A 24583-nucleotide genomic window follows, 5' to 3' on the forward strand; every position below is an offset into this window, starting at 1 on the left:
CTAGCATTAAGAAGTGTTTGTTGTTGTTTTTAAAATATCTGTTCAATAAGAGGAACAAAAATCTAACGGGAGCCCATGGTGACACACAGAAAGATGCAATTTTTACTAAGTCTTTCTTCCACTTATATTCTAGTTAATGAAATGTATAGTTTTAGCATAAACAAAAAGGTGTCTATTTTTTAAAATCCAAACGTACTCTTTTCGCCCCAAAATAAATATTTAAAAAAGGATAATAAAAGCTTTACTTTTCAACAGCAGATCGTTTCTGTGATTTTGACTGGTAATTTAATGCCATCTTAGTTTCCATGCCAGTGTATATAGCAACACCTGAAACAAGAAAAACTATTTTAGTAAAGTATCAGGGGGTAGCCGTGTTATTCTGTATCTACAAAAACAACAAGGAGTCTGGTGGCACCTTAAAGACTAACAGATTTATTTGGGCATAAGCTTTCGTGGGTAAAAACCTCACTTCTTCAGATGCATAGAGTGTCTGAAGAAGTGAGGTTTTTACCCACGAAAGCTTATGCCCAAATAAATCTGTTAGTCTTTAAGGTGCCACCAGACTCCTTGTTGTTTTAGTAAAGATTGTGATTGAAGATTGTGAATGCAAGTGTTAATGAACAGCACAAGATCAAGGAGGATATACAATCCTGACATCAATAAAAAAAATCTCTGATTGCCCTGCTATTTACATACCCTACCATTACATCCTGCCTTGGCCATATGAAGAAAAAAAATACTGGTTCAGATGATGTTCAGAAATTACAAACAGTTGTAACATCATGGTTAGTACAGGCAAATTTTAAGAAACAGAGGTTGTTCACTTTGTATAGTAACTGGAGGTTCTTTGAGATGTGTGGTCCCGATCTGTATTCCATTGTGGGTACGCATGCACTTCATGCGCCTGAGACTGAAATGTTTTTGCGAGTATTGTCCATTGGTCCCCACCTGTGGTCCAGATGAAGAGCATAAGGGGTAGTGAAGACTGACTACTTCTCCTGTTCCTTCTCTACCACGAATCATGTGAGAACCCAAGCAGAGGGCAAGATGGACAGATAGGGGAATACAGCTAGAGACTACACATCTCAAAGAACTCCAGTTACTATACAAGACAAGTAGCCCCTCTTTCTTCAAGTAATGGTCCTTATGTGTATTCCACTGCACATTGACGAGGAAGGAGGAGGATGCGAGGACCTACGCAGTATGGATAACTGAAGGACTGCAGATCCAAATGAAGCATCAGCTACAGAGGCTTGGATTAGAGCATAATGTCTTGTGAAGGTATGTATAGAACTCCATCTTGCGCTTTGCAGATGTCTATCAGTGGCAGATGAAGCGATGCTTGATGGGCCCTCACATTTTGCAGGGGAGGGTATCAACTAACGGATAACAGAACAGGATACAGCCTGAAATCCACTTGGAAAGCCTCTGAGAAGATATCACTTTGTCCCTTCATCCATTCTGCCAACAAACAAAACAAACAACGTAGGTGATTTCCTAAAAGACAATATGTTCTTCATTGGTGGAGTGCCAGTGCCTGGCATATATCTAGGGAATAAAGTCTCCTCTCCTCATTAGCAGCATGTAGCTTCAGAAAAAACAAAAACAAACAAACAAACAGGTAGATGTATAGTCTGTTTTAGGCAAAAGCCCAAGAGGACTTTGGGGGTGAATTCTGGGTGTAGCCTCAGCATAACTATCGCTATGGAAAATTGCATAAGGTGGATAAGCCATAATGACTTAGTTCACCAAACCTTCTTGCTGATGGGATGGCCACTAACATGGCAGGCAACCTTCACAGAGAGATGGGAGGAGCATGTCACTAAAACAATCGTCATCAAAATGGTGCCAAGAGGACCAAATTAAGGTCTCATGCTGGAGTGGGTTTAGTTACTGGAGGGAAGGTTCTAACTAGAAAGTTCTAACTGGAGGGAAGGTTCAGGGGTCGGCAACCTTCGGCACACAGCCCATCAGGGTAATCCTCTGGTGGGCTGCGAGACATTTTATCTGCATTGACCATCCGCAGGCATGGCCCCCCGCAGCTCCCAGTGGCTGCAGTTCACCGTGACTAGCCAATGGGAGCTGCGGGAAGTGGCGGCCAGGGAACGGCGAACCACGGCCACTGGGAGCTGTGGGGGGCTGTGCCTGCAGACGATCAGTGTAAATAAAATGTCTCGCGGCCTGCCAGCAGATTACCCTGATGGGCCGTGAGCCGAAGGTTGCCGACCCCTGAACTAGACCTTTTAGAAAATGTAATTACTGGATAGGTGAAAATAGAGTGGTCATTGACTGGAGGGTGGCAGACACTAATTGCCACCATGTGCACTCATAGGGAGCTGAGGACTTCAGGGTGAGCAGATAATATAAAATAATGGGAATGTCCGGTCATTTGTGGCCATATGGCAATGTCAGGCCCAAACAGAAAATCTCTTCCACTTAGCCACTTTCTGATGGATTCCTTCCTGCTATTGTTAAGGATGGCTTGAACTGCTAACAAACATGTCTGTTCTAGATTTGAAGCCCATCCAAATACCAGGCTGTGAGGTGGAGACACTCTGGAATGGGATGTCCGATCTTGCCATTGTCCTATGTCAGAAGGTCCAGAAAAATCAGAGGCTGATGGGGTCAAGCCGACAGCTGGAGAAGGTTGGGCTACCAAAACTGTCTGGGCCATCTGGAAGCAATGAGGATGATCACCACTCTATCTTGCTGGAGGACTCGAGGTAAGAGAGGAATGCGGAGAAAGGGGTACACAAGGGATTAGGATGGTATCTCCTTTGGAGTCTTGACCTTTAATTCCTCTGGGCCAGTATGTCTTGCATTTACTGTTTTCTTGTCCTACTAATAGATCCCAAGAAGGGAATCCCAATTGCTTGAATATGCTCTGCACCACAGGGTCATGTAGCTCTCATCTGTGGTTGATCATGACATGTATGCTGTGCCACTAAAGTTCTGTGTATCCTGGGAGATGTACTGATGATGGTGTATTAGTCATAAAATCACCCTAATTCCATGGGTTTACCGTGTCTATGCACAGGGATATGCACCTCACTTCCCCTTCCTTGTTGATGTAGCACACTGTTGTGATATTGTTTCATATCACCTGAATACATTGGGATTGTACAAGCAGTAAGAATTGCTTGCAGGCCTCTCAGACAGCTCTCTGTGCCAGCACATTTATGTGCATCCTGGACTCTCGGGGAGTCCACGTCCCTTGTGCTGTGTGTTTGTCCAGATGGGAGCCCCATCCTAGGAGGGAGGTGGAATAATCATCTTCTGGGGGTGGAACAAAGGAAACTCCTGTATACATCTTCTTGTTGCACTGCCACTGCCTGCTTGGCACAGATACCATCTGATGCCAGGCTTGTGGACAGCGAAGCCGAAGTCTCGCAAATGGTGTCAAGTAGGTAGGATGCCATGTGACATAGGAGAATAAAACATGTACAAATCAATGACTGAGGGCTCTGAGTTGATTTATTAAATTATTCAGTGACTGAAATCTGTCCAGAGATGCGCCGATAAATTCTGTGGCCTGCAATGGAACTAAAATGGACTTTTCTGTGTTCACGCAGATTCCCAGTGACACTAGAAAACTGAGGAGAGATGAAAGAAAGTACCTTTGTAAACACTCTGGACACTGTTGCTAGTCCAAAAGGGAGCACCCTGAACTGATAATGATTTGGACCTATAGTGAATCTCATCAATCTTCAGTTAGAGGGATGGATGTTGATATGAAAATAGATATCCTTCATGCCGAGACCCATGATCCAATTGTCTCCGTTTAGGGACATAATTATTGATGCCAGGATGACCATCCACAATTAGGGTTGCCAACCCTCCAGGATTGGCCGGGAGTCTCCCGGAATTGGCATTGATCTCCCAGTGACTATTGAAAGCAATCCAGGAGATTTTAATAGGATATTTTAAGAAAATCACATTACGTCTTGCTGGGGGGAAAAATCTCCCGGAACAGCTTCAGTCAGACTTGGCAACCCTATCCACAATCTCAATCTGCAGATAAAGACATTGAGTTGTTGGAGGTCTAAAATTGATCTCCACCCTCCTTTTCTTGGATATGAGGAAATATTTGGATAAAATTCTCCCCCCTCCTCCCTGATATTTAGGTGGTACCAGCTCTACAGTTCCCTGCTGAAGTGGGAAGTCTACCTCCTGAATGAGTATCTTCTCATGAAAGTGGCCCCTAAAAGGGAATAGGGTTTTGAAGGGGGAGGGTAGAGGAGCTCTGTGTATCTGAACTGGATGATGTTAAGAACCCATTTGTCTGTTATCTACTAGGCATGGAAAAATTCGGCTATTCAGCCACCAAACGGGATGTCTGGGTCAGAAGGAAATGGCGTCTCAGTTGGTTAGCAGCTCTTGACGGTCTCGTCAAAGTACCTCTTGATATGAAGTTGTCGCTGAAAGGAGGAGGAAGGAGGAGGAGTGTTGTGTTCAGTTTTCTGGATCCTCTATTGCTTCTGTGGTGGTTTGTATCCCCTTTGGTGGTAGAAGGGTTGTGGAACTGGTCTTGGTTCATAAGGCTGTTTATGACACTTCCTCTTCAGTGCTAGTGTATATAAAGTTAGGGACCATACTGTTGCCTTGGAATCCTTCAGTGAGTGTAAAACTCATCTGTCTTTTCACTAAAAAAATTATTCCCATCGAATGGCAAATCCTCTACAGCTGATTGAACTTCCCTGAGAAATCTCAAGAAGTGCTGCCAGGATTTGCAACACAACAGCAGTTGCCATTAACCTTGAGGACATGTCAGCTGCATCAACTGCAGCCTGTAGAGATGTTCTAGCCACTAATCTACCCTCCTCAATAAGGACCTGAAATTATGCCCCATTCTCTGGAGGGAACTTATCTCTGAATTCAGAAATTTTTGAATAGTTGACAAATTGTATTTCGATAGCAAGGCCTGGTAGTTGGCTATTCGGAATTGCATGCTGGTGGACGTAAATGCCTTTCTTCCAAAGAGGTCTAAACTTTTTGTTTCTTTACCTGGGGGGGGATGGACCTTGGGTGCTGTTACCTACTTGTTCAGTGGCTGCCCGAACCACCAAAGGATTCAGGCAGGATGAGTAAATAAAAATGCTGTTACCTTGTCTGGGACAAAATATCTCCTGTCTACCCTCTGAGGAGTAAGGTGCACTTGTTGCTGGAGCATGCCACACAAGCCTGGCATGCTCAAGGATGGCACTGTTAATGGAGAGTGCCACTCTGCTAGGTCCTGCACTCTGTAAACTATCCAGGAGTCTGTAAGGTATCTCCTGAATTTGCTCCAGAAGAATCTGGAGCTTATCCACAACTCCAACAGATCTTGAAACCGTTTTTGGTCATCTGGTGCAGACCAATGGACACTACTAGCAAAAAACTTCCAGACTCAGGCACATTGAGTGTATATGTACTGACAGCGAAATGCACATAGGGACCTGCATTAGAAGCAGCAACATTCACATTCCATTTCTAATTCACATTTTTTCATCTTGAATCTACACCACATTCTTCACAATTCTTGCTTTGGAGTGCCTTTTGACATGTTACCCAATGCAACTGTACAAAGTATTTCTGAATAGTCCATATTGTAATTCTAGATTATTTGTCCAGCTTCAATTTTAGAAACTAAATGATAGGTTATAAGAAGTATTCTAAACAAGCTTAAACTACATGATGTATGCAAGAATAAAAGAAATCCACAGATTTTGCTCTCTTCAGCAGAACCTACTCATTCATTAAAAAAAATATTATAGTTTTGCACAGCCCCATTAATAACAGCTTCAGAGACTAAAAAAATAGAAGATTAAATACAGCAATTATAATCAGCTGTAAACAAAAAAATGTATCCAAGGTACACATTAAATCAGATCTAATGTATCCTGGGTCATAACTCATTACTAAAAATAAGATACTCCGGCATGTGTGCTGTGCTGGGATAATTCCTTATGTTGGGTGTGTTATTAACAAGGTCAACAGCAACTGCTTAAGAAGTGGCAGTATCTCAGCTTGATACACATCTTCACTGAGTTTATAAAATAGCCCTATGAAATTTAAAATAGTAATAAAAATACATATTAATTATACTAATTACATTGTTCTTTATTCCAAGTAAATAAGGGAAATTTAACAACATCTCTCCTCTAGTCATTTCCTGCTGGGTTCTTCTGGAGAGAAAAAGTTGCAAAATTTTTCTAGATATCTTGCCATTCTGTCTCCCCTCTTGGAAAGAGAAGGTGGTGCATCATGGGAGACGTAGTCAGGCCAAGGAGCCTGACCCATAGAAGAGAATGGGGACATGAAGCAACTGAACTACAACTTCCATGATGCACCGTGGCAGCATTTCCAAATAAAAATATTTCAATTTTTTGGTGAGTGGTTTGTAAACATAAAACTGAACTTTTCTGCAAAAAGCAGGCACTTTATGGAGGGGAAAAAATGTTGAGATGAAAATCCAACTCTCTGCTGAAGAAAAGTTTTAAGAGAAAATGTTGGCCAACCCTACATATATTAGGTTGGGGTAACAATTCATCTGCCCTAATGATTCAGCAACAGACACTCAACATTTTCCAATGGCTCATTAACTGCTAACACAATTGGGCTTTTGAGCACACACTGCTAGCCTGTCACATCCACACCAAACCAACAACTTTGTGGATTAGAGTTACACATTTATGTGCGGAATTTAAGAAACATTTCCTTCCAAGGTCTATTGTTGATAGCTAGTACTTAAAGATTACTACATACTAAATCAATTGCTATTTCAAAAAAGGGTGTCATTGCTATTTTATGTCAGTTGTGATTATCTCAGTTCTCTTAATAATGACAAAAATGCACTCTGTGGTGCAGATGTAGTTCAGGCAATGCAAGGGAAGATTTATGCTCAAGTGATTGTAATTATAGATTTCTAACTTGATTTAATGTTTACATTTTAACTGAAAATGCATTATCATCATTTATTAATTCAAATATTTACCGAAGATTCTCTCTGTGTTCTTTAAAGTAGCTCCTCTAAGAAGCAGATTTTCAGATCCTAATGGCCTACAAAAGATAAAGGATTATCAAAAATATATTAAGTATTCAGAAATAGAAATCAGATTGTTATGAAAGTCACATGAAACATAACAGACAGTGTTAGCTACAGAAAATAAAGTATTGCTCATTTGGTTAAATGAAAGTCTACACTTAACAAGCAACCAACATTTGCAGTTTACATTTGGGATTTTTTATTAAAGTATTATGGTCAAGATTTTTAGATATATGAATACCTAAAATTAAGCTCTTAAATTCATATTTAGAAACCTGTAACCTGATTTACAGAAGCGTTGAGAATCCAGCAGCTACCACTGACTTCAGATTGAATTTGGACCATAAACCTCAATATACAAAGATAACGGAAAAATGCATTACGGAGTTTGTTCCACCAACATTGTCCAAGACATACATGCCATATCGTAACCAACTTATCTTGCTTTAGTTCTCACCCCTGAAAATTGTAGTCTAATTTTGTTCACTGATTAGGATGGGAAAGATTGCTGCTTTCAAGTTCTCTTTCGCCCTCCCTTTTCAAGTTAGCTGTAAAGAAATTTGATGGAGCAAAAGTTTTAGACTCCGATTGCTATAAACTAACCTTTAAATTCTCAAAACTTTGGATGACTTATACAGTACTTCAAATATATCTTATGAGAAGCAAATATTTTTATACGGCATGCTGGGAATATGTGTGCTACATATCAGCAATGATTGAAAACTATTTTGTAATCTTGTTGAATTTAAAGATCTGTTTTGCTTGGTCTTCACTGAAAGGAAGTTTGGATATCCAAAAAGTGGTGTTTTTAATTTGAGTCAGCACTGAACTAGAAGAGTGCTTCAGCACTGTGCTAAAAGGTGCTGTGTTTTAGAAAAGATGTAAAACCTGGACCTGACCACTTGTAGACATTTCATGACAATGTAAGGTATCGGCTGTTAATGCTGGTGACTGGACCAAATGCCAGTTTGTATAAGGGAAGACAACCAGCTGGTAGTGACAGTTGAAAGTATACAGCTATGAACAGATGGTCACCTTGCAAATAGAAGAGGCAGATATCTCAACTCTCTATGCACCAGATTTTGCTATACCATACCACACCACACCACAAGAAGAGCGACACTTACGATGTAAGGACAAGCTTTCCATAGTTTGGCTATAGACACAAAATACAGTCTTTCATCTATAATATTTTTACTGGTGGCCTTGTTTCTATTGCAACTCTCAAAGCAAAGAGAATAGTTGCTTAGAGTTTGAATTTTAGCCATGAACTTTATTGAAGAGAGAAATATTCCTGAATCAGGATCTTTTTGAAACCTGCCTGTAAAATACTGAAGATGCACTGAAAGAAGCATCATTATATATCCTCCCCTTTCTCCAATATCCAGTGAATGAAGATGCACTAACCTAAGAGAACATTGTCAAGGCTGATTATTTTCAGCTTCAGCTCACAAAGGCCACTCAGCAATTTCCTCCGAGAAATCAAGAGTTAAATAGCTCTGCTCAATCTCCAGGCCATCCCTCAAGGCTAGGTGTTCTGAGTTGGGGAAGCTGGCTGGTCTCAGATAGCAGTTCTGGCCTATTAGGTAGTATCTACGGAGAAGTATACAGTGATGCTCTCGAGGTCAGAAAACCAAAGACGATGGGGCCACCAAGAAGCCAGCAGGATCATTTATATATAGCCTAATTTCTCTTGCAGCTCTACAGAACAGGATTAGGCCAGGGAAACAATATCCCAGTTCCTTGCTTCAATCCCAGGCCAATGTATCTTCCCCATGGTTTGGGGACAGAAGTACTTTCCAAAATGCGGTTAGTGTAGCTGTCTTGCTGGAGTCAAGCCAATTGACTGTTCTGGACTCAGCTGCTGGCACACCTCCTGGAAGAACTGAGGTGCAGGCTCCACTTTCCCACTGTCCTGGACAGGAGCTCCCCTGGTTTAAAAGAGAGACTGTTTCGAGGGGGCAGGGAAAGGCTATGTCCAAACACAGATGGGGCAAGTGGGGAAGGAAAAGAACACGGAGCTGTGTGTTCCTATTGCCTGTTCATATGTACTACTGCAGTTTGGTTGTTATTTGCATTATGTAGTCCCTAGGGCCCCATTGTGCTAAGCACTGTATACAGAGAGCAAGAGGCAGTCCTTGCCCCAAAGGAGCTTATAATCTAAATAGACAAGAAAAGGATAGGGGAACAGCAATAACATCCAAGCAGAGAGAACTGAGTTTTCATTTGCAAACATCAAGCTAGTTCCATGATCTGGCTGTATTGGGGGGGAGGGGTCAGGTGAGGTGTTCTGGTGGGAAAGGATTAGCTAAATGGAAAGGAGAGGGGATATTGAAGGAAGGAATAGAGAGAAGAAAAAATGGAAGCCAGGTAGCGTTAAACTGAGGTGAAGAGATTACGCGTAAAGGGATTTAAGCAAATAGCCAGTCAGCTCAGGGGAGAGAATGTCCCGCCTAAGAGCCATAGAAATTAGCCAACAGTGCCTGAGGGAGCTACCTGAGTTTGCTCGAGGGTGACTGTTTGGTTGGCTCCTCTCAGGAGTTTTTCTTCTTCCTCAACCCCACATGGTACAGAGAGGTATGGAGGCAGGATGTGCTCCAGGTCACAAATGATAATACCAACATGCTGGAGCTTTCGGTTGAGACTACAAGGAAAGACTCATTTCCTAGACTCAAAAGAAGTCTGAGTTCAAGAGGCAAGTATCATGGCAAGAATGAGGGTGGTGCAGTACATACCTCAGACCCAGTGTATGCAGAGAGGAAGAAGCACCACATAGGACTGATTCCTTGACAGACAGAGTGAGGGGAGAAAAGGCCAATGCCACTGAAGGAGTGGGAACCTCTGAAGAAGGAAATGAGCCCAGAGTGATGGGGAAGGCCAGGGTCTGCCTTGGAATTTATGCTATGTTTGAAGGGATTATCCTCCAAAGCAAGCAAAAGGTAAAATGGGGTCGTAAGTGGAGGACAGGCCCTGGTCTTACAGCACTGTAGTGTACTGAAGTGCCTTTATAAAAATGGCATTGCAAGGTTCTATAATTCACTGTCTCACTGATTTGCATTTCAAATTTGCTCAAGTTGCAATGGTTTGCTCTGCTGCCTGAATTAGGCTTCTCAGATATACCTGTGCAATCCTGTTTTCAGATGTTATCAGTTAGACCTGTGCAAGCACTTACAGCTAATGGGGTACACAGGTTTCCTGAGGGAACCAGAACACCTTGACAAACTAAGCAGGGAGGGCCAGGAAGATCTGGAATAGCAGGAATTCCTCTCACCAACTGGGCTCACCGATAAGAGAACTGACACCCTGAAGTCCCTTACTGAGGTGAAGCAGAGGGCTTAACAGGAGCCACTCTGAGGCTTTGTCTTCACTACCCGCCGATCCGGCGGGTAGCAATCGGTTTATCGGGGATCGGCTTACCGCGTCTAGTGAAGACGCGGTAAAATCGATCCCTGATCGCTCTGCCGTCGACTCCGGAAATCCACCTCGGCAGGAGGCGGCAGCGGAGTCGGCGGCAGCGGTCGACTTTCCCGCGTCCTCACCGCTAGCTAAGCCGACCTAAAATACGCAACTTCAGCTACGGTATTCACGTAGCTGAAGTTGCGTATCTTAGGTCGGACCCCCGCTGTAGTGTAGACCTAGCCTGAGAATGCAGAGCCCTGGCTGGCTCCTTGGTTACTGGACGCCTGCAAGTAGCCACAAAAGGAAAAGCTTGATCCCAGTGCTTTTGTTCTCTTTGGGTTGAGACCTGGACAGAAGCACATACAGGAGGGGGATCATCTTTCCCTCTGTAGATGAGGTCCTTGATAGTGCAGACAGGAGAAATGGCACCTCCTTGTGCTTCTTTGTTCATCTTTGCTTTTCCTCTCTAGCTTTGCTTCTGTGGTTCTTCATTCTCTTTTCTTGCAGAAGAATAACAACAAATAAGAAAGTATACAGGAAAAGAGACAATTGCTCTTCCATGCTTCCAACGTGCAAGAGACAACAAATTGAGAGGAAGTGGGCAAATTAGAGCTTATATTCCACCAATAAATTGATCCGTGGAAAATGAATGCTGTGTCTATGGGCTCTTGCCAGACAGAACAGGAGAAGATGTACTGCCAATATATTTTGTTTCTCCAAGTTTCCCCAATAGTTTCAGTTGAAAATTTCTTCACTTCCTGTTCCAAACTGTTGAGTGGTATTGCTGTGCAAAATTATATGCTGCCACGTTTTACTCCAGTGGCTCGTTAAGTCTCTCTCTCTCTCTCTCTGAAATTTTTCATTCTATATTTTAAGAAGCCTTGTTATTATAAGAAACACTAAATTTGTGACTGCTCAGGGTTGTCTGCAATGTTAGACCCCTCTCCTGCAAAGCAAATCTGCCTGCCTGTGTGGAGTCTTGTGAACTTTGACAGCACTTTGTCTATGAGGCACGATCACAGCCCTCAGTTGTGCACCCTGCATATTGTTTGCAATACACTGAAGTATGAAGGATAAGAGCATATGACTGCTGTTCTCCCAGGTTCCTCAGAATAGTGAGTCACGTTCAAGGTTGAGGTCCTGATCTTCAAGGCGCTCAATGGCCTACGCCCAGTATATCTAAAAACTCCTTAGATGAGGACCATGGTTGACAACTCAATTCCTCAGACAGAATGGAACTTTCTACTGTATGGGTGAAGCTTGTCTGTGCAGGAGACAGACTGAGGAATGAACTCAGTACCATTACCTTCTATTCCATGAGCAAGCTGTACTTCTTTGACTTGCCTTCTCTAACAAACACAGCAATATGTATATTTAAAACAAACACACACACCCCAGCAAACCCCTATCAAAACAAAAAACACTACACTGCACACACAATTCTTCCCCTGCAGAGAAGATGAGAAAGAATGAACTACATGTGACAGACAGTCATGTTGCTTAATGTACTACTGGAAAGTGCTGAGATCCTACAGTGAGAAGGGCAGTGCAAGAATCTATGTAGAACAATACAAGTAGAACAGAATGAAGCTATTCGAGTAAGCAATATCTGAAATATCTATATACTGTGCATGCAAAGCAATTTGGGATTTTAAACAACACTATATAAATGTACTAAATCAATTATTAACCTTACATTCAGACATCTATGATACAGACAACCATAAATTGCTATCAAAACAGATCACAAACCTAATATTAAAAACAAAATGTAACATAAAAAAAGCTGATTGAATAGATGAAGCATAAAATATTCGCTATACACAAAACTGAATTTTGTAAACTTTTAAAACAAAAATTCCTACTGTAAAACCAAAACAACATACTTCTCCCTCAGGATCACCACATATTCAGGGACAAAAGAAACGTAGGTATTGTACATTAAAAACCCTCTCTCTGATTTACCTTGCAATAGGTTCATTCCTATCATGGTAAACATTTATTCGACCAACAAATCTGTAAGAGGAAAAGTACTTTAGTATCAATGCTAGATATTAATTTATTTTATATAGAACATATGCACACAAACATAACGAGAAATATTTGTAAAACATTTTTAAAATCTGAATTATGACTATCTGAAATTTTATATACTCAGACACTGCATCTCACTTCTAAAACAACTTGCAAAAATACATTAAGATGAAGATTATTTTAAAAATTGTCTATGAAGGTTCTATATGCTATAAAAGTTCATTAAATGTTATATGGACAACATATAATTAAAATAATAGAGAAGGAAGCCTGAAAATTTGGATTTATTTAAACATATTAAACTTTTTATAAACTTCACTTTTATAAGCCAGCATTTGAAGACATCAGTTATAACGGTGAGTCAATACAAAGTTTGTGTGTAACGAAGGCGAATGTGGTTCTAAGGTTACTTGCAGACCTCCTAATTAGAGCACATTTATTCATTCATTTTCAATTCCTGAAAGATATGTTACTTACCATAACTGTAGTTCTTCGAGAAGTGATGCAGCTGTGTATTCCATTTAGATGTGTGCATGCCCAGAATACCAGAGCTGAACAATTTTGCCTAGCAGTACCCATAGCAGGCGGCGCTTGTGCCTCATGGCCATAGCCACTCCCCTGGCTATAATGAGGCGGCGCTACCTCCACCCCCGCTGAGTTCCTTCTTACTAACGGTGGCTGGAGTCAGAACTGTGTGTGGTTCTTAACCTCGCAATCCCTTGGTTTTTGACTTAAATTGTTCTAGTTGCATATAGTTAGTTGGTACTCTTAGTATTAATATTAGTTAGCTTAGTTAAGCATTTTCCCTGGTGATGCCCTCACCAGGGCTCTAACATTGTGAGTCGGGGATGGAGGCGGGCAATCTCTAGTAACAACCTTCACACAGGAGCTTTCTCTGCTTAGGCAAGGCTCACATCAAAGAGGTGTTCGTTCACAAAATGGACTCAGGTGACTAGACACCTTTGCCTAAAGCAGCATCTTCTCAAGCAAGCCAGGAAGTCTGTCTCAGCACCAAGGCCTATGGAGGCTCGGAAGTCGCCCTCGACCTTGGTGAGTGGTACTGACTTGCACTCTGGAACTGGCCCCTCTCTGAAGAGGTGAAGAAGACACTCCCCATTGAGTGTCCCAAGGAAAAGGTGTCAAGACCGATCAAGACCGCTCCAGGCTTTGTGGAGACTCTTCTTCCTCTTCCAGGAAGAGTACGGCTATTGCCGCCCAGCACACGGGAAGAAGCAGGTCCTTCCAACTGCTCCCCAGTCCTATGCAGGGGTGTGCGAGACCCCATACCATTGACTTCAGTTCCAGTCCTGGGGCACCCGTTGAGTCTGGTCTCGAGGGCAATGCCGGCACTGGCTGTTTCCACACTAGCGGCATATCAGAAGGTGGCAGACCTCCTTTGCCTTTCCATCCCAAGCTCACCATTGGTCCAGGACTTCGCCAGGGCTATGGCATCCTCAGCCTCACTGTCTGGATGGGCAGCTGAACCTTGAGGTGTATGGGCACCACAGACTGTCGAAGTGAGGCCATTGCTGGGCTCAGCACAAGGGATCTCCTTAACACTGGGAAACTCCTTTGCAGTGCCAATGTTACTGTGGCAGCATTCCCTGCCTTCCACCTCGGCACCATTAGCAGCATTAGTATCACCACTGACTTCAGTACTGACACCACTGCCAGCGCCAGAGACAACTGAGGCATACTCTGTGCTGGCTGTGCTGTTTCCACCATTGCACCAGTCCTTCCCTCGCTGTGGGTGACAGACGAGTCAGGCCGGTTGCTTGTGCCTTCAGAACTGGCTCCACCTTAATGCCCTGAAACCCGTCTCCTCAGCATCCAGGTCAGGATCCTCTTCCGCTCTCTATCACCTGGCCCATATCCAGGACTGTTCAGGGAGCAGCATTGGTACTGAGTTCAGCATTCTTCCTGCTGTAGGGACGGAGCCCTTGGCCTGGTGCCAACTGGCCACCAATGTTTTATCTTTATGCTCTGTAGCCCCCATAGAATCAGTGGGATGCTCCTCGATTGTGGAGGTTGCCCTCCCCATCCCACTTCAAGGCAACATCAATGGGCGCTTCAGTGGCTGGGGCTGTTGACCTGTTGAAAGTTCAGGCACCGGTTGTCCTTCCCCATGTGGAGCCTCCAGAGTTGTCCCATCCAGGTCTGTGACCCATCACTGGCACAAGTTAACTGCCTCTTCATTGTCCCTGGACAAATTCAGCAGTGCCCAGCTCTCCTTTAGTGCCTGAGGATTTCAAGGCCTTCAAGGACCCTTTGTGGTGTGTGGCTGCTTCCTTGAGCATCCAGGTGGAGTTCTTGCAGGAGAACATCTGTAATTTGCTAGACCCCATGGAGAGTGACCCTCCCCATTAATGATGCGCACCTGGAAAGGTTCTTTGGAGCACGCCAGCTTTGGTGCCACCTAGGGGAATGTGTTTGCAGAAATGCTACTTTGTACTGATGCTGGGATTTGAGGGGTTTTACTTCCACTCGGCCCCTATATCCCTGGTCATAACCGCTGGGAACGACATAGCTCAGCAGGGCAAATTTAAGTCCACTCCTCAGGACAAGGACTCTAAATGGCTGGACTAAACGGTAGAAAGATCTATACCTCCTCTTCCCTGCCAATGTTGTTTGCTAACTAGCAGGAATTGTTGTCCAAGTACAACTTTGTAAATTGGACAGCTATGTCTAAGTTTACAAACCACCTGCCTGAAGCCTCCAAGGAGAAATTTTGGGTGATTATTGCCAAAGGCTGCTTGGTAGCAAAGATGTCGCTGCAGTGTGCGCTTGACATTGCCGACACTTTGGCCAGAGTGATGGCCTCAGCTGTGACCATGAGAAGGGCACCCTGGCTGCACAATTTGGGCATTTTTCCTGTGGTGCAGCAGGCAATAGAAGACTTGCCCTTCGATAGTCGGGTACTTTTTCAGACAAAACCAATGATACTTTGCACTCCTTCAAGGATTCTAGGGTTACTCTATGTTCCTTGGGGGTATATATGCTGGTGGCCAAAATGTGCCATTACAGCACCCAGCAACAGTGCCAGCAGCAGCACTGCCCTCAACACCCCTTTGGGCAATCTTTCTCTCCCCTGAGACAGCGGGACTACCTAGAAAAGGACATAGGTCCCAAATGGGGGCATTCGGGCTCTGGGTTCTGCCAGTCAACACAACCTACTCCAGCACCCCTAAGCACCAAGTTTGACTCCTTTGTCCAGTTGGGACTTCTATTATCTCATTTCTCCCCTCCTCCCCATTTGGGGACAGGCTAGCCTGCTCTCTTAGTGTTTGGGGCTTGATTACCACCAACAGCTGGGTCCTAAGCATTGTCAGATCAGGCTATGCTATCCAGTTCCTCTTCGCTCCTCCTCCCCACACTCCCTCCCAGTCTCTCTTCAGGGATCCCTCTCAGGGGATACTGCTCCTCAAGCAGGTCCAATCTCTACTGATTCTGGGTGCAGTGGAAGAAGTTCCTCTGGTGCACCGGCATCAAGGTTTTTATTTCTGGTACTTTCTGGTTCCCAAATCCAAAAGGAGGGGCAAGATCCATTTTTGACCTATGCAGCTTCATCAAATATATAGGATACATGAAGCTCTGAATGGTAACCCTGTCACCTATCCTCCTGGGTTGACTCAATGACTGGTTTGCTGCTCTGGACCTTCAGGATGCTTATTTTCATGTGGTGATCCTCCTGAGACACAGAAGATTCCTCCAGTTCATTGTGGCAAACCACCATTTTCAATACGTAGTCCTCCCTTTCAGTCTGTCTTCTGTCCCTGGGTTTTTAACCAAGTGTATGATCATGGTGATGGCAGACCTCAGGAACAAGGAACCCATGTCTTCCTGTATCTTGACAACTGGTTACTAAGGGACAGGTCCAGAGAAAATATTCTCATGTACCCATTATGCTGTGCTTGCTTGACCATCTGGGTCTCAACCTAAACAGTGGGAAGTCAACATTGGTCCCCATTCAGAAAATTGAGTTCACTAGGGCCCTAACAGACTCTACACATTTGAGAGTTTTTTTGACGACTGACCATTTTCAGACTTGTCACTTTTGTCTCGGGGTCTACAGTTTCAACCTTCCAAAATAGTTTGCACGTGTCTGAGGCTCTTGAACCACACATCCGCATGCACTCAGGTGGTTCAATTTGCTTTCTTCCTCTTCAAATGTGGCTCAGGACAGTTTACTGTCCAACCTGTCACCTCCTAGTCCACCTCCCTCTGTTGATCCTGGGCTCCTTCCAGTGGTGGATTGTTCAAAGGAATGTATATCAGGGCATTCCCTTTGTCTGGCTCTTGACAACCAGGACTGTGGTCACCAACACCTCTCTGATGGGTTGGGGAGCACTCGCTGAATGTTCAGTGTCTGTGATAGAGCAGGATGTTCCACTGCATATCAACATAATAATGCATGTCACAGTTTTCTAGACCACATCAGGGCTCAGTGGTTCGCATACTTACCAACATTACCACTGCAATGTATTATTTGACCAGGCGGGCAACACACTCCAGAGTGCTCTGTGAAGAGGCACCCAAGCCGTGGCAGTTCTACATCAAGAAGAGTATCACTCTGATAGCTGATCATTTGCCCAGAGCCCAGAACCATCTCATGGACCATCGCAGCAGAAATTTTAACCTGAGTCACAAGTGGTCTCTGAAGCCCAGTGTTCTGCAAATCATCTTCACAGCTTGGGGGCAGCCTGACAATCGACCTATTTACTAAAAGGGAAAACAGGAAATGCCATCTCTTCTACTCTTGAGGTGATACAAAGGATTTTCCAGCTTCTCTGTGTGCTGAAAACACTGATCAGCACTGAGGCACTGTCCAGCATCAATAGTACTGATCTGTCACCATTAGCTGAAGCAGGGAAAGATTGAGATTTGGGGTTTATGTAAATTAGTGAAATTGGACTGGTGACAGTGAAACATAATATTAAGGTGCATATTATATATATATAAGTATTTAGATAGTTAATAAAGAAAGTTTTAAGCAGTTACAGCTAGAGAAAGCAAGATGGTGGTCGCAAGAAACCAAAGCTGTGAAAACCAATATGGAGGCCTTAGAACGATTCAGCCAATAGCAGAAAGGCTGGTTGGGGTGAAATAAAGGTCACTCCAGAAACCTGAAGGGTAGGGACAGTTAGGCAGAACACAGATCTTCAAACAGGTCTATCTTTAAAGCGCATGTTTTTAATCAGGTCCAGCTCTGATTGACAGAGAGAGGGCTTGAAGCTGATTGGATGATAATGATAGGGATTGAAGAAACCACCAATCAGAACAGATCAAAATCTGTATATAAGGCAAGGAGCTGACAGGCTTTAGTTAGTTTGTCTGTGAAAGTGGAAAGGTACCTGTATGTGCGTGGGGGGGGGGGGAAAGGCATCAGCGCGGATAGAAGCAGGAGAGAAGGAAGTCCACTAAAAAAGCTAAATCACTAAGCAGCAAGCAGTGAAAAAACAGCAGCAATATCAACCCCATTTTGACAAAGCAGAAGGGAAGATATCAAAGAAGTAAGCCTAATTACTCCGATATACATATAATGTAACATGTAAATGTGTATGTATGGCATGATAAAGCTGGAGGATTGTGTATGTATGCTTTGTTGTTATATGTATAGTTTTAATGTTTAAGAACTTGCTATCAGTCTCCTATATGTGACTGGCCATCACATCTAGAATGCAATCACTTAAAGCTGTTTTCCAATTGTAGGATATTGCAATTTTGCATACTTTAAGGTGCATCTGTGCTAATGGGATTTTATGCCTTTGTTAAGAAAATGTGTGGTTTATTTCTTTAGTATATGTTTTAGATCTGCTGTGTTTTCCTAATATTATTATGTGTTTTAGAGTTATTGTATTAGGAAATATAGCATTAAATAAAGGTTACTTTTGTTTTTGAAGAATTACTGCCTGAGTGTAAATCCTTTCAGCGGAAGGCTGTATCTGTGTCCTCCCAGGGGTTAACAGAGCTAGTCTGTTCTGGGGAGTCCTCCAAAGGTCGGAGAGAAACCCTCTGGTAAAACCCTGGCAATTCCCTGAGGGCGGGCCACCCCCTTTCACCTACCAAAACCAGACAAATTGAGGTCTGAGTTACAAATGTAGGCAGGCCATTATAGGGGAGCCTGGAGTCTGATCTTGGGGGTAACAGAGAGGGCCCTCAGTCCGGCCCCTCTGATCAACACCTTCCAAATCAGGTGGCAATCAGCTCTCCTCTATGCTTTACCTCTGATCCCTATCATTCCACAGGTCATCCTCAAGCTGAAAGTGGATTGGGTCAAGCTTATTCCCATTGCCCTGGCATGACAGAGGAGGCAATGTTGGTTTTCTGACCTTCTCATGTTGTCATTCAGCCTCCCATACCTTTTTCCTCTCCATCCTGACCTGCTCACACAGAATCACAGTTGCAATTTGCATCCTGCGCTCAACTCCCTGCATCTCACTGCATGGCTGCTCAGTGGTTGAATGAAGAGGAAGAGCAATGTTTGCCAGCTGCTCGACAGGTCCTACTCAATAGTAGAAAGCCCTCTACCAGAATGGCCTATTAGGCAAAATGGAAGTGGTTTTCAATGTGACCTTGGCCCATGGAATTCAGCTGATGCTGGCTTGCATCCAGGACATCTTGGAGAACTTGCTGCATCCTCAGTCATGGGGCCTTATGCTTAGCTCATGGAAGGTGCATCTGGCAATGATCTCACGGTTTCATCCACCTATTCATGGGAGATCAGTATTTTCCAATGGTAAGATTCTTAAAAGGAATTTTTCATCTCCATCTGCCAGTGCGGGAACCAGTTCCTTTTTGGGACTTTAATACTGTCTCAGCAGCTCTGATGGGACCTCTGGTCGAGCCAGTCAGTCATCTTGTCACTTTCCTTTCCTTTCTTGTGTCAAAATAACTGCATTCCTGGTGGCGATAACATCCGCAAGGAGAGTCTGAGTGTTACAGGCTTTGATGGCAGAGCCTCCTTATATGCAGTTGTCCAAAGACTACGCGATATTGCGGCTATAACCAACATTTATGTCTAAAGAAGTCTCTCAGTTTCATTTGAACCAGGTGGAATATTTACCTGTTTTATTTCCTAAGCCACATTCATCCCTGGAAGAGCAGCACCTTCACAGGTTAGACATCAGATGACATCTAGCCTTCTAGACTAAACCCTGTCATGCTTTGCCTCGTCTACTTGTGTTGTACGTGGACTGTGTGAAGGGCCAGGCAGTCTCTTCACAAATTACTAAGTGGATAACATCCTATATCAAGGCTGCATACAAAATAGGTGAGGCTATGCCCCCTCCATGGGTGTGAGCTCTTTCTACGAGAGCACAAGCTACGTCAATGGCTTTCTTAAGTGACATCTCAATTGGACATTTGCAGGGCTGCCAAATGATCATCCATACATACACTTACAAACCATTTAGGAATCACCCCTCAGCATCATGGACAACGTTTGAACCCTGGTGAGGGCATCACCAGGGAAAACATGTAACTAAGCTAACTAACACTAATACTAAGACTACTAACTATACACAACTAGAACAACTAAGTACTAACTATACACAACTAGAACAACTAAAAAACTGAGGGATTGTGAGGTTGCAAACACATTTCTTAGCCCATGTTTTGAACATCTTAAAATGTAGGAGAAAGATTTTTAAAAATCCAATTTACATGTCACTATTTATGCTTCTTACCTGCCTTTGAATTGCCTGTCTGCTTGGATAGGACAATGAAAATCAGTTTCACTTTGAAGTTCTTAGATTGCAATGCTTAGGTTTCAAATACTGCAGGAGTCCATTTCTTTAAAAAAAATCAGCCATTTCACTGGATTTTTATTTAATTTTCTATTATTTAAATTTTGGGCTAAGTTTGAATTGATAGCATCCCTTTAATAATTACATTATTTTACAGTTTGTTTACAGGATACCTTAGTAGCATATACTAAAGCTATAAAAATACAAATCATTTTCTTACTTATAAAGGTCAGGCTGAGGTTGTTCACATTCAATGGTAGCATGCAGTGCATCGATATCTTGTTCATTATGAAATGCCTTGGTATCTTGAACAGCATAGTAAGTCTAGAATGAATGAGAAAGGTGTAACAAAAAAAATAAGCCAGAACACATGCAGTGACCAGGTTATTTATGTAATTGAAAAAAGGGCCCTGAAGTAGGTAAATTTTTCATATTTTGTGTTAAGACTGTCAAGAGCCATGTAATAATGATTCTCATTAAAAAATATGCGCTTCCAAATACAGATCTGAAATTTTCCTCTGCCTGTCATAACTCACAGATAGTTCATACTGCAAAGAAAACTGAATCACTCTTTTCCTCTAATCTAAGCAGCCTAAATTCTAAGTGAAATATTTTTGCCTTTTCTTAACCTTTTACATAAAAGGTTCACATTTCCAAATAGGTGCATGCCTCGGTGCCCCCAATCTCGCACAAACCAGGATTTCACATATGTATACGCATGCACAACTCTAGCTCGGGCTTCACTTCTGAGTGCCCATGTTGGGCGCATACAAAAGTGCAAGTACACATAAGCAAGCACCAGTTAGAAAATTCCTCATAAAATGGCTCAATGGGGAAATAAGTTAATGACAGCTTAAATAAATAAATAAAAATCACACAAACCAATATCTTTGCTTACACTATTATATAGGATGTTACTGTGCACTGTATGCAAAAAAGTTTGTTATAGCATTTTTAAAATAAAAAAACTATAGTATTTTATTACCTTATGACTAGATTCACCATCCAAACTAGCTGTTGTAACAAAACATGTTCCATCCCCTCTGCTGCTTGACAGAAATATTAAGTCACATGGGAATGTTTCATCTTCTTTTACCATCACAATGTCTCCAACCTAAAAAAATAGGAAAAAAACCATGTTTATCATTAGTTAAATAGCCTAAAGATCAGATTCCAAGGATGAAATCCTTGTTCTATCAAAGTCTATAGAAAAATTTTCATTGACTTTAATAGGGCTGAGATTTCATCACAAGACTAAGGAACTGCAGATACAATTCTCAAAAGGAGTACTAAGTCCTGTAAGACAATAAATAATACTTAGCACTTGTATAGTATCTACCCTCTGACGATCTCAAAGCACTTCACATTCTTTTATTAAGCCTTACAACATCCCTTCTAGATTTGCATGTGTGTGGTATTATCCCTATTTTACAGATAAAAACACTGAGGCACAATGGGGCTGGGAACGGCGAACCACGGCCACTGGGAGCTGCGGGGGGCCATGCCTGTGGACGGTCAACATAAACCAAATGTCTCACGGCCCGCTTCTTATAGTGTGCCACAGTACAGCAAAGCAGCTCCCAGAGTCAAAGATTATTTTAAAGATTTTTTCCCCCCGCAGAGGCAGCTTCTGATATATTTTTTTAAACTCAAATTTAAGTACAGCAGGTCAAAGAAGGTCAAAAAATTGCAAGAATTTAGTCATTGGGGGGGGGTGTGTGTCAAAATATCAAAGTTTCAATGAAAAATATCAAAAAATTAAATTTTGGAATTTTGACGAACTGAACATTCGATTGATGTGGATTTCTTGGGTTGCCTACTTTATCATGCTAAACTGCCCTTGTCTAAATAGTTTTCTAGTTAATCATTGTGCTCTTGTCAGACGGATTTAGTGTGGTCACAAAATGAATTTCATAACAGAAAACTATGACATTAAAGACTGAATTTTGACATCACCAAAACAAACTTGTAGGAGGTGAGCAATTCTAATGATGCACAATATTTTGGTAATTGACAATGACCAAGTATAAAAGTAAAAATCAAGACAGTTTAGGTAGGACTTGGTAAAATGTATTTTTACATTTCCCAGATTGTGGAAGGAATTCCTAATGAATTAGCTCAGCCGCCGACCCAACGTCCATATCTGCGTACTTTCAAATAATTTGGGTATTTTTGTAAAGTGGAAGTTTACATTAGAATTTTCATGTTAACATTTGCATTTGAGAAAACTACAATGGGGGGAAAAAAACCCTTGATTGAAGTGATATTATTTCAACCATAACTTCATTTAAGATTTTTTCCCCTATAAGTTTCCTTAGGGTTTTAAAATGTTTCAGGAGTTGCTCAGGGACAGGAGTTCCTTCAGATCTGGCAAGCTTGGCAGGGATGGATCCTATTCTTTTCCAGACAGCCTCCTACACTCATACGTTGTTTCCTCCCTCCTTTCCGCAATACCAGATATTTTCTCCCCTACGTTTCTTTCCTTCTTGTGCTCCTTCTGCACTATGTGGTTTCCTGCCTTCCATTCCTCTCCTAATGAGCACCCATATCTGGGCTATGCAAAATATATCACGCTCTGTAAAGCACTTGTCAGGCCAAACACAGCTTGACAAGTATTACTGGGGCCTTGCATGCTTTATAAAGCACGCAGTGTCATGCATGGTCATGTTAACATGATTGCAGCCCCTCGGTTCCCTTGCCCCCTTAAAAGGCACAAATAAAGATGCAACTACTTGACAAGAACACACATTTTGATAGTCTAGGTCAAGAAGTTTTGCAGATTAAAATAGACCAAAAAAGCATTAGTAATATTTCTGTGAATGAAAGGATTAATTCTTCAACCTCAGCCTCAAAAATGCATTTGTGGTTTTAAGTTTGGGATAAATTGTACCAAAAAAATCAAGTGTCAATCTTGGATTAAGACCTGACAATGTGAAGTTTCAGGTGGTCAGATCCTTACAGGGAGTGAGGGTAAAAATCAGATTTCTAATGGAAAGATATATTCTTTCATAGATATGGTTGAAGCTAACACATAACACAACACAACAAGACCAAGTCATTTTTGCTACAGAAAACGTACATGTATTTAAATTCTCAGCCATAATATTGTATTAATAGTTTTGTGGGTTGAATTTTCTTCTTTTTAAGAATCAGAAACAAGAAAAAAAAATTCAGAGCATGATACCAGTGAATATATTCAAATCACATTTCTTAAAATTATAGTAATTCAGAGACACATTGGTGCCATAAAATGTCCAAACTGCCTGGAGGCACTGGGATTAAGAAATAACAAAAGGAATCCAAGATGGTTGGAATCCAGTGGATATGGGTAAAACAGATTTGTCACTAGAGAATGGGAATGAAAGGCTTCATATCTGTCACAGGGAACGATGGTGCAGGAGAATACAAGAGGTCAGTAAGATTATTTGAGTGTGTGCTTCTAACAATTAGCCCGTGGCATTAACACTCCACTTTTATTAGAGAGAAATTTGCTTACATGTTTGTGCAGAAACAAGGAAACATTATACTACTACAACTTATAAACAAACTAGGGAAATGCAACCTAGATGCAGCTACTATAAGGTGGGTGCAAAACTGGTTGGAAAACCGTTCCCAGAGAGCAGTTATCAGTGGTTCACAGTCATACTGGAAGGGCATAACGAGTGGGGTCCCACAGGGATCAGTTCTGGGTCCAGTTCTGTTCAATATCTTCATCAATGATTTAGATAATGGCATAGAGAGTACACTTATAAAGTTTACAGACAATAACAAGCTGGGAGGGGTTGCAAGTGCTTTGGAGGATAGGATTAAAATTCAAAATGATCTGGACAAACTGGAGAAATGGTCTGAAGTAAATAGGATGAAATTCAATAAGGACAAATGCAAAGTACTCCATTTAGGAAGGAACAATCAGTTGCACACATACAAAATGGGAAATGACTGCCTAGGAAGGAGTTACTGCGGAAAGTGATCTGGGGATCATAGTGGACCACAAGCTAAATATGAGTTAACAATGTAACGCCGTTGCAAAAAAAGCGAACAATGTAAAACTTCAGAGCCTACAAGTCCACTCAGTCCTACTTCTTGTTCAGCCAATCGCTAAGACAAACAAGTTTGTTCACATTTATGGGAGATAATGCTGCCTGCTTCCTATTTACAATGTTACCTGAAAATGAGAACAGGCGTAGCCAGCATTGCAAGGTATTTAAATGCCAGATATGCTAAACATATGTATGCCCCTTCATGCTTCGGCCACCATTCCAGAGGAAATGCTTCCATGCAGATGTTGCTCGTTAAAAAAATAATGCATTAATTAAATTTGTGACTCAACTCCTTGGGGGAGAATTATACGTCTCCTGCTCTGTTTTACCCAAATTCTGCC

General features: G+C 42.3%; 1 protein-coding gene across 1 annotated transcript in view; it reads right to left on the bottom strand.

Moving 5' to 3' along the window:
* Window positions 1-24583, bottom strand: part of ATP11A (ATPase phospholipid transporting 11A) — a 126028-nt gene that overhangs the window by 47250 nt on the left and 54195 nt on the right. Inside the window, exons 6-10 of the mRNA XM_065423542.1 lie at window positions 21188-21316; window positions 20423-20526; window positions 12389-12439; window positions 6974-7038; window positions 246-327 (exon numbers count right to left, since the gene is read on the bottom strand). Coding sequence (XP_065279614.1) covers window positions 246-327; window positions 6974-7038; window positions 12389-12439; window positions 20423-20526; window positions 21188-21316 — 431 coding nt within the window. The remainder of the gene's footprint in view (window positions 1-245; window positions 328-6973; window positions 7039-12388; window positions 12440-20422; window positions 20527-21187; window positions 21317-24583) is intronic.

The sequence above is a fragment of the Emys orbicularis genome, chromosome 1, assembly GCF_028017835.1.
Source record: "Emys orbicularis isolate rEmyOrb1 chromosome 1, rEmyOrb1.hap1, whole genome shotgun sequence".
In the NCBI taxonomy this organism is placed as follows: Eukaryota; Metazoa; Chordata; order Testudines; family Emydidae; genus Emys; species Emys orbicularis.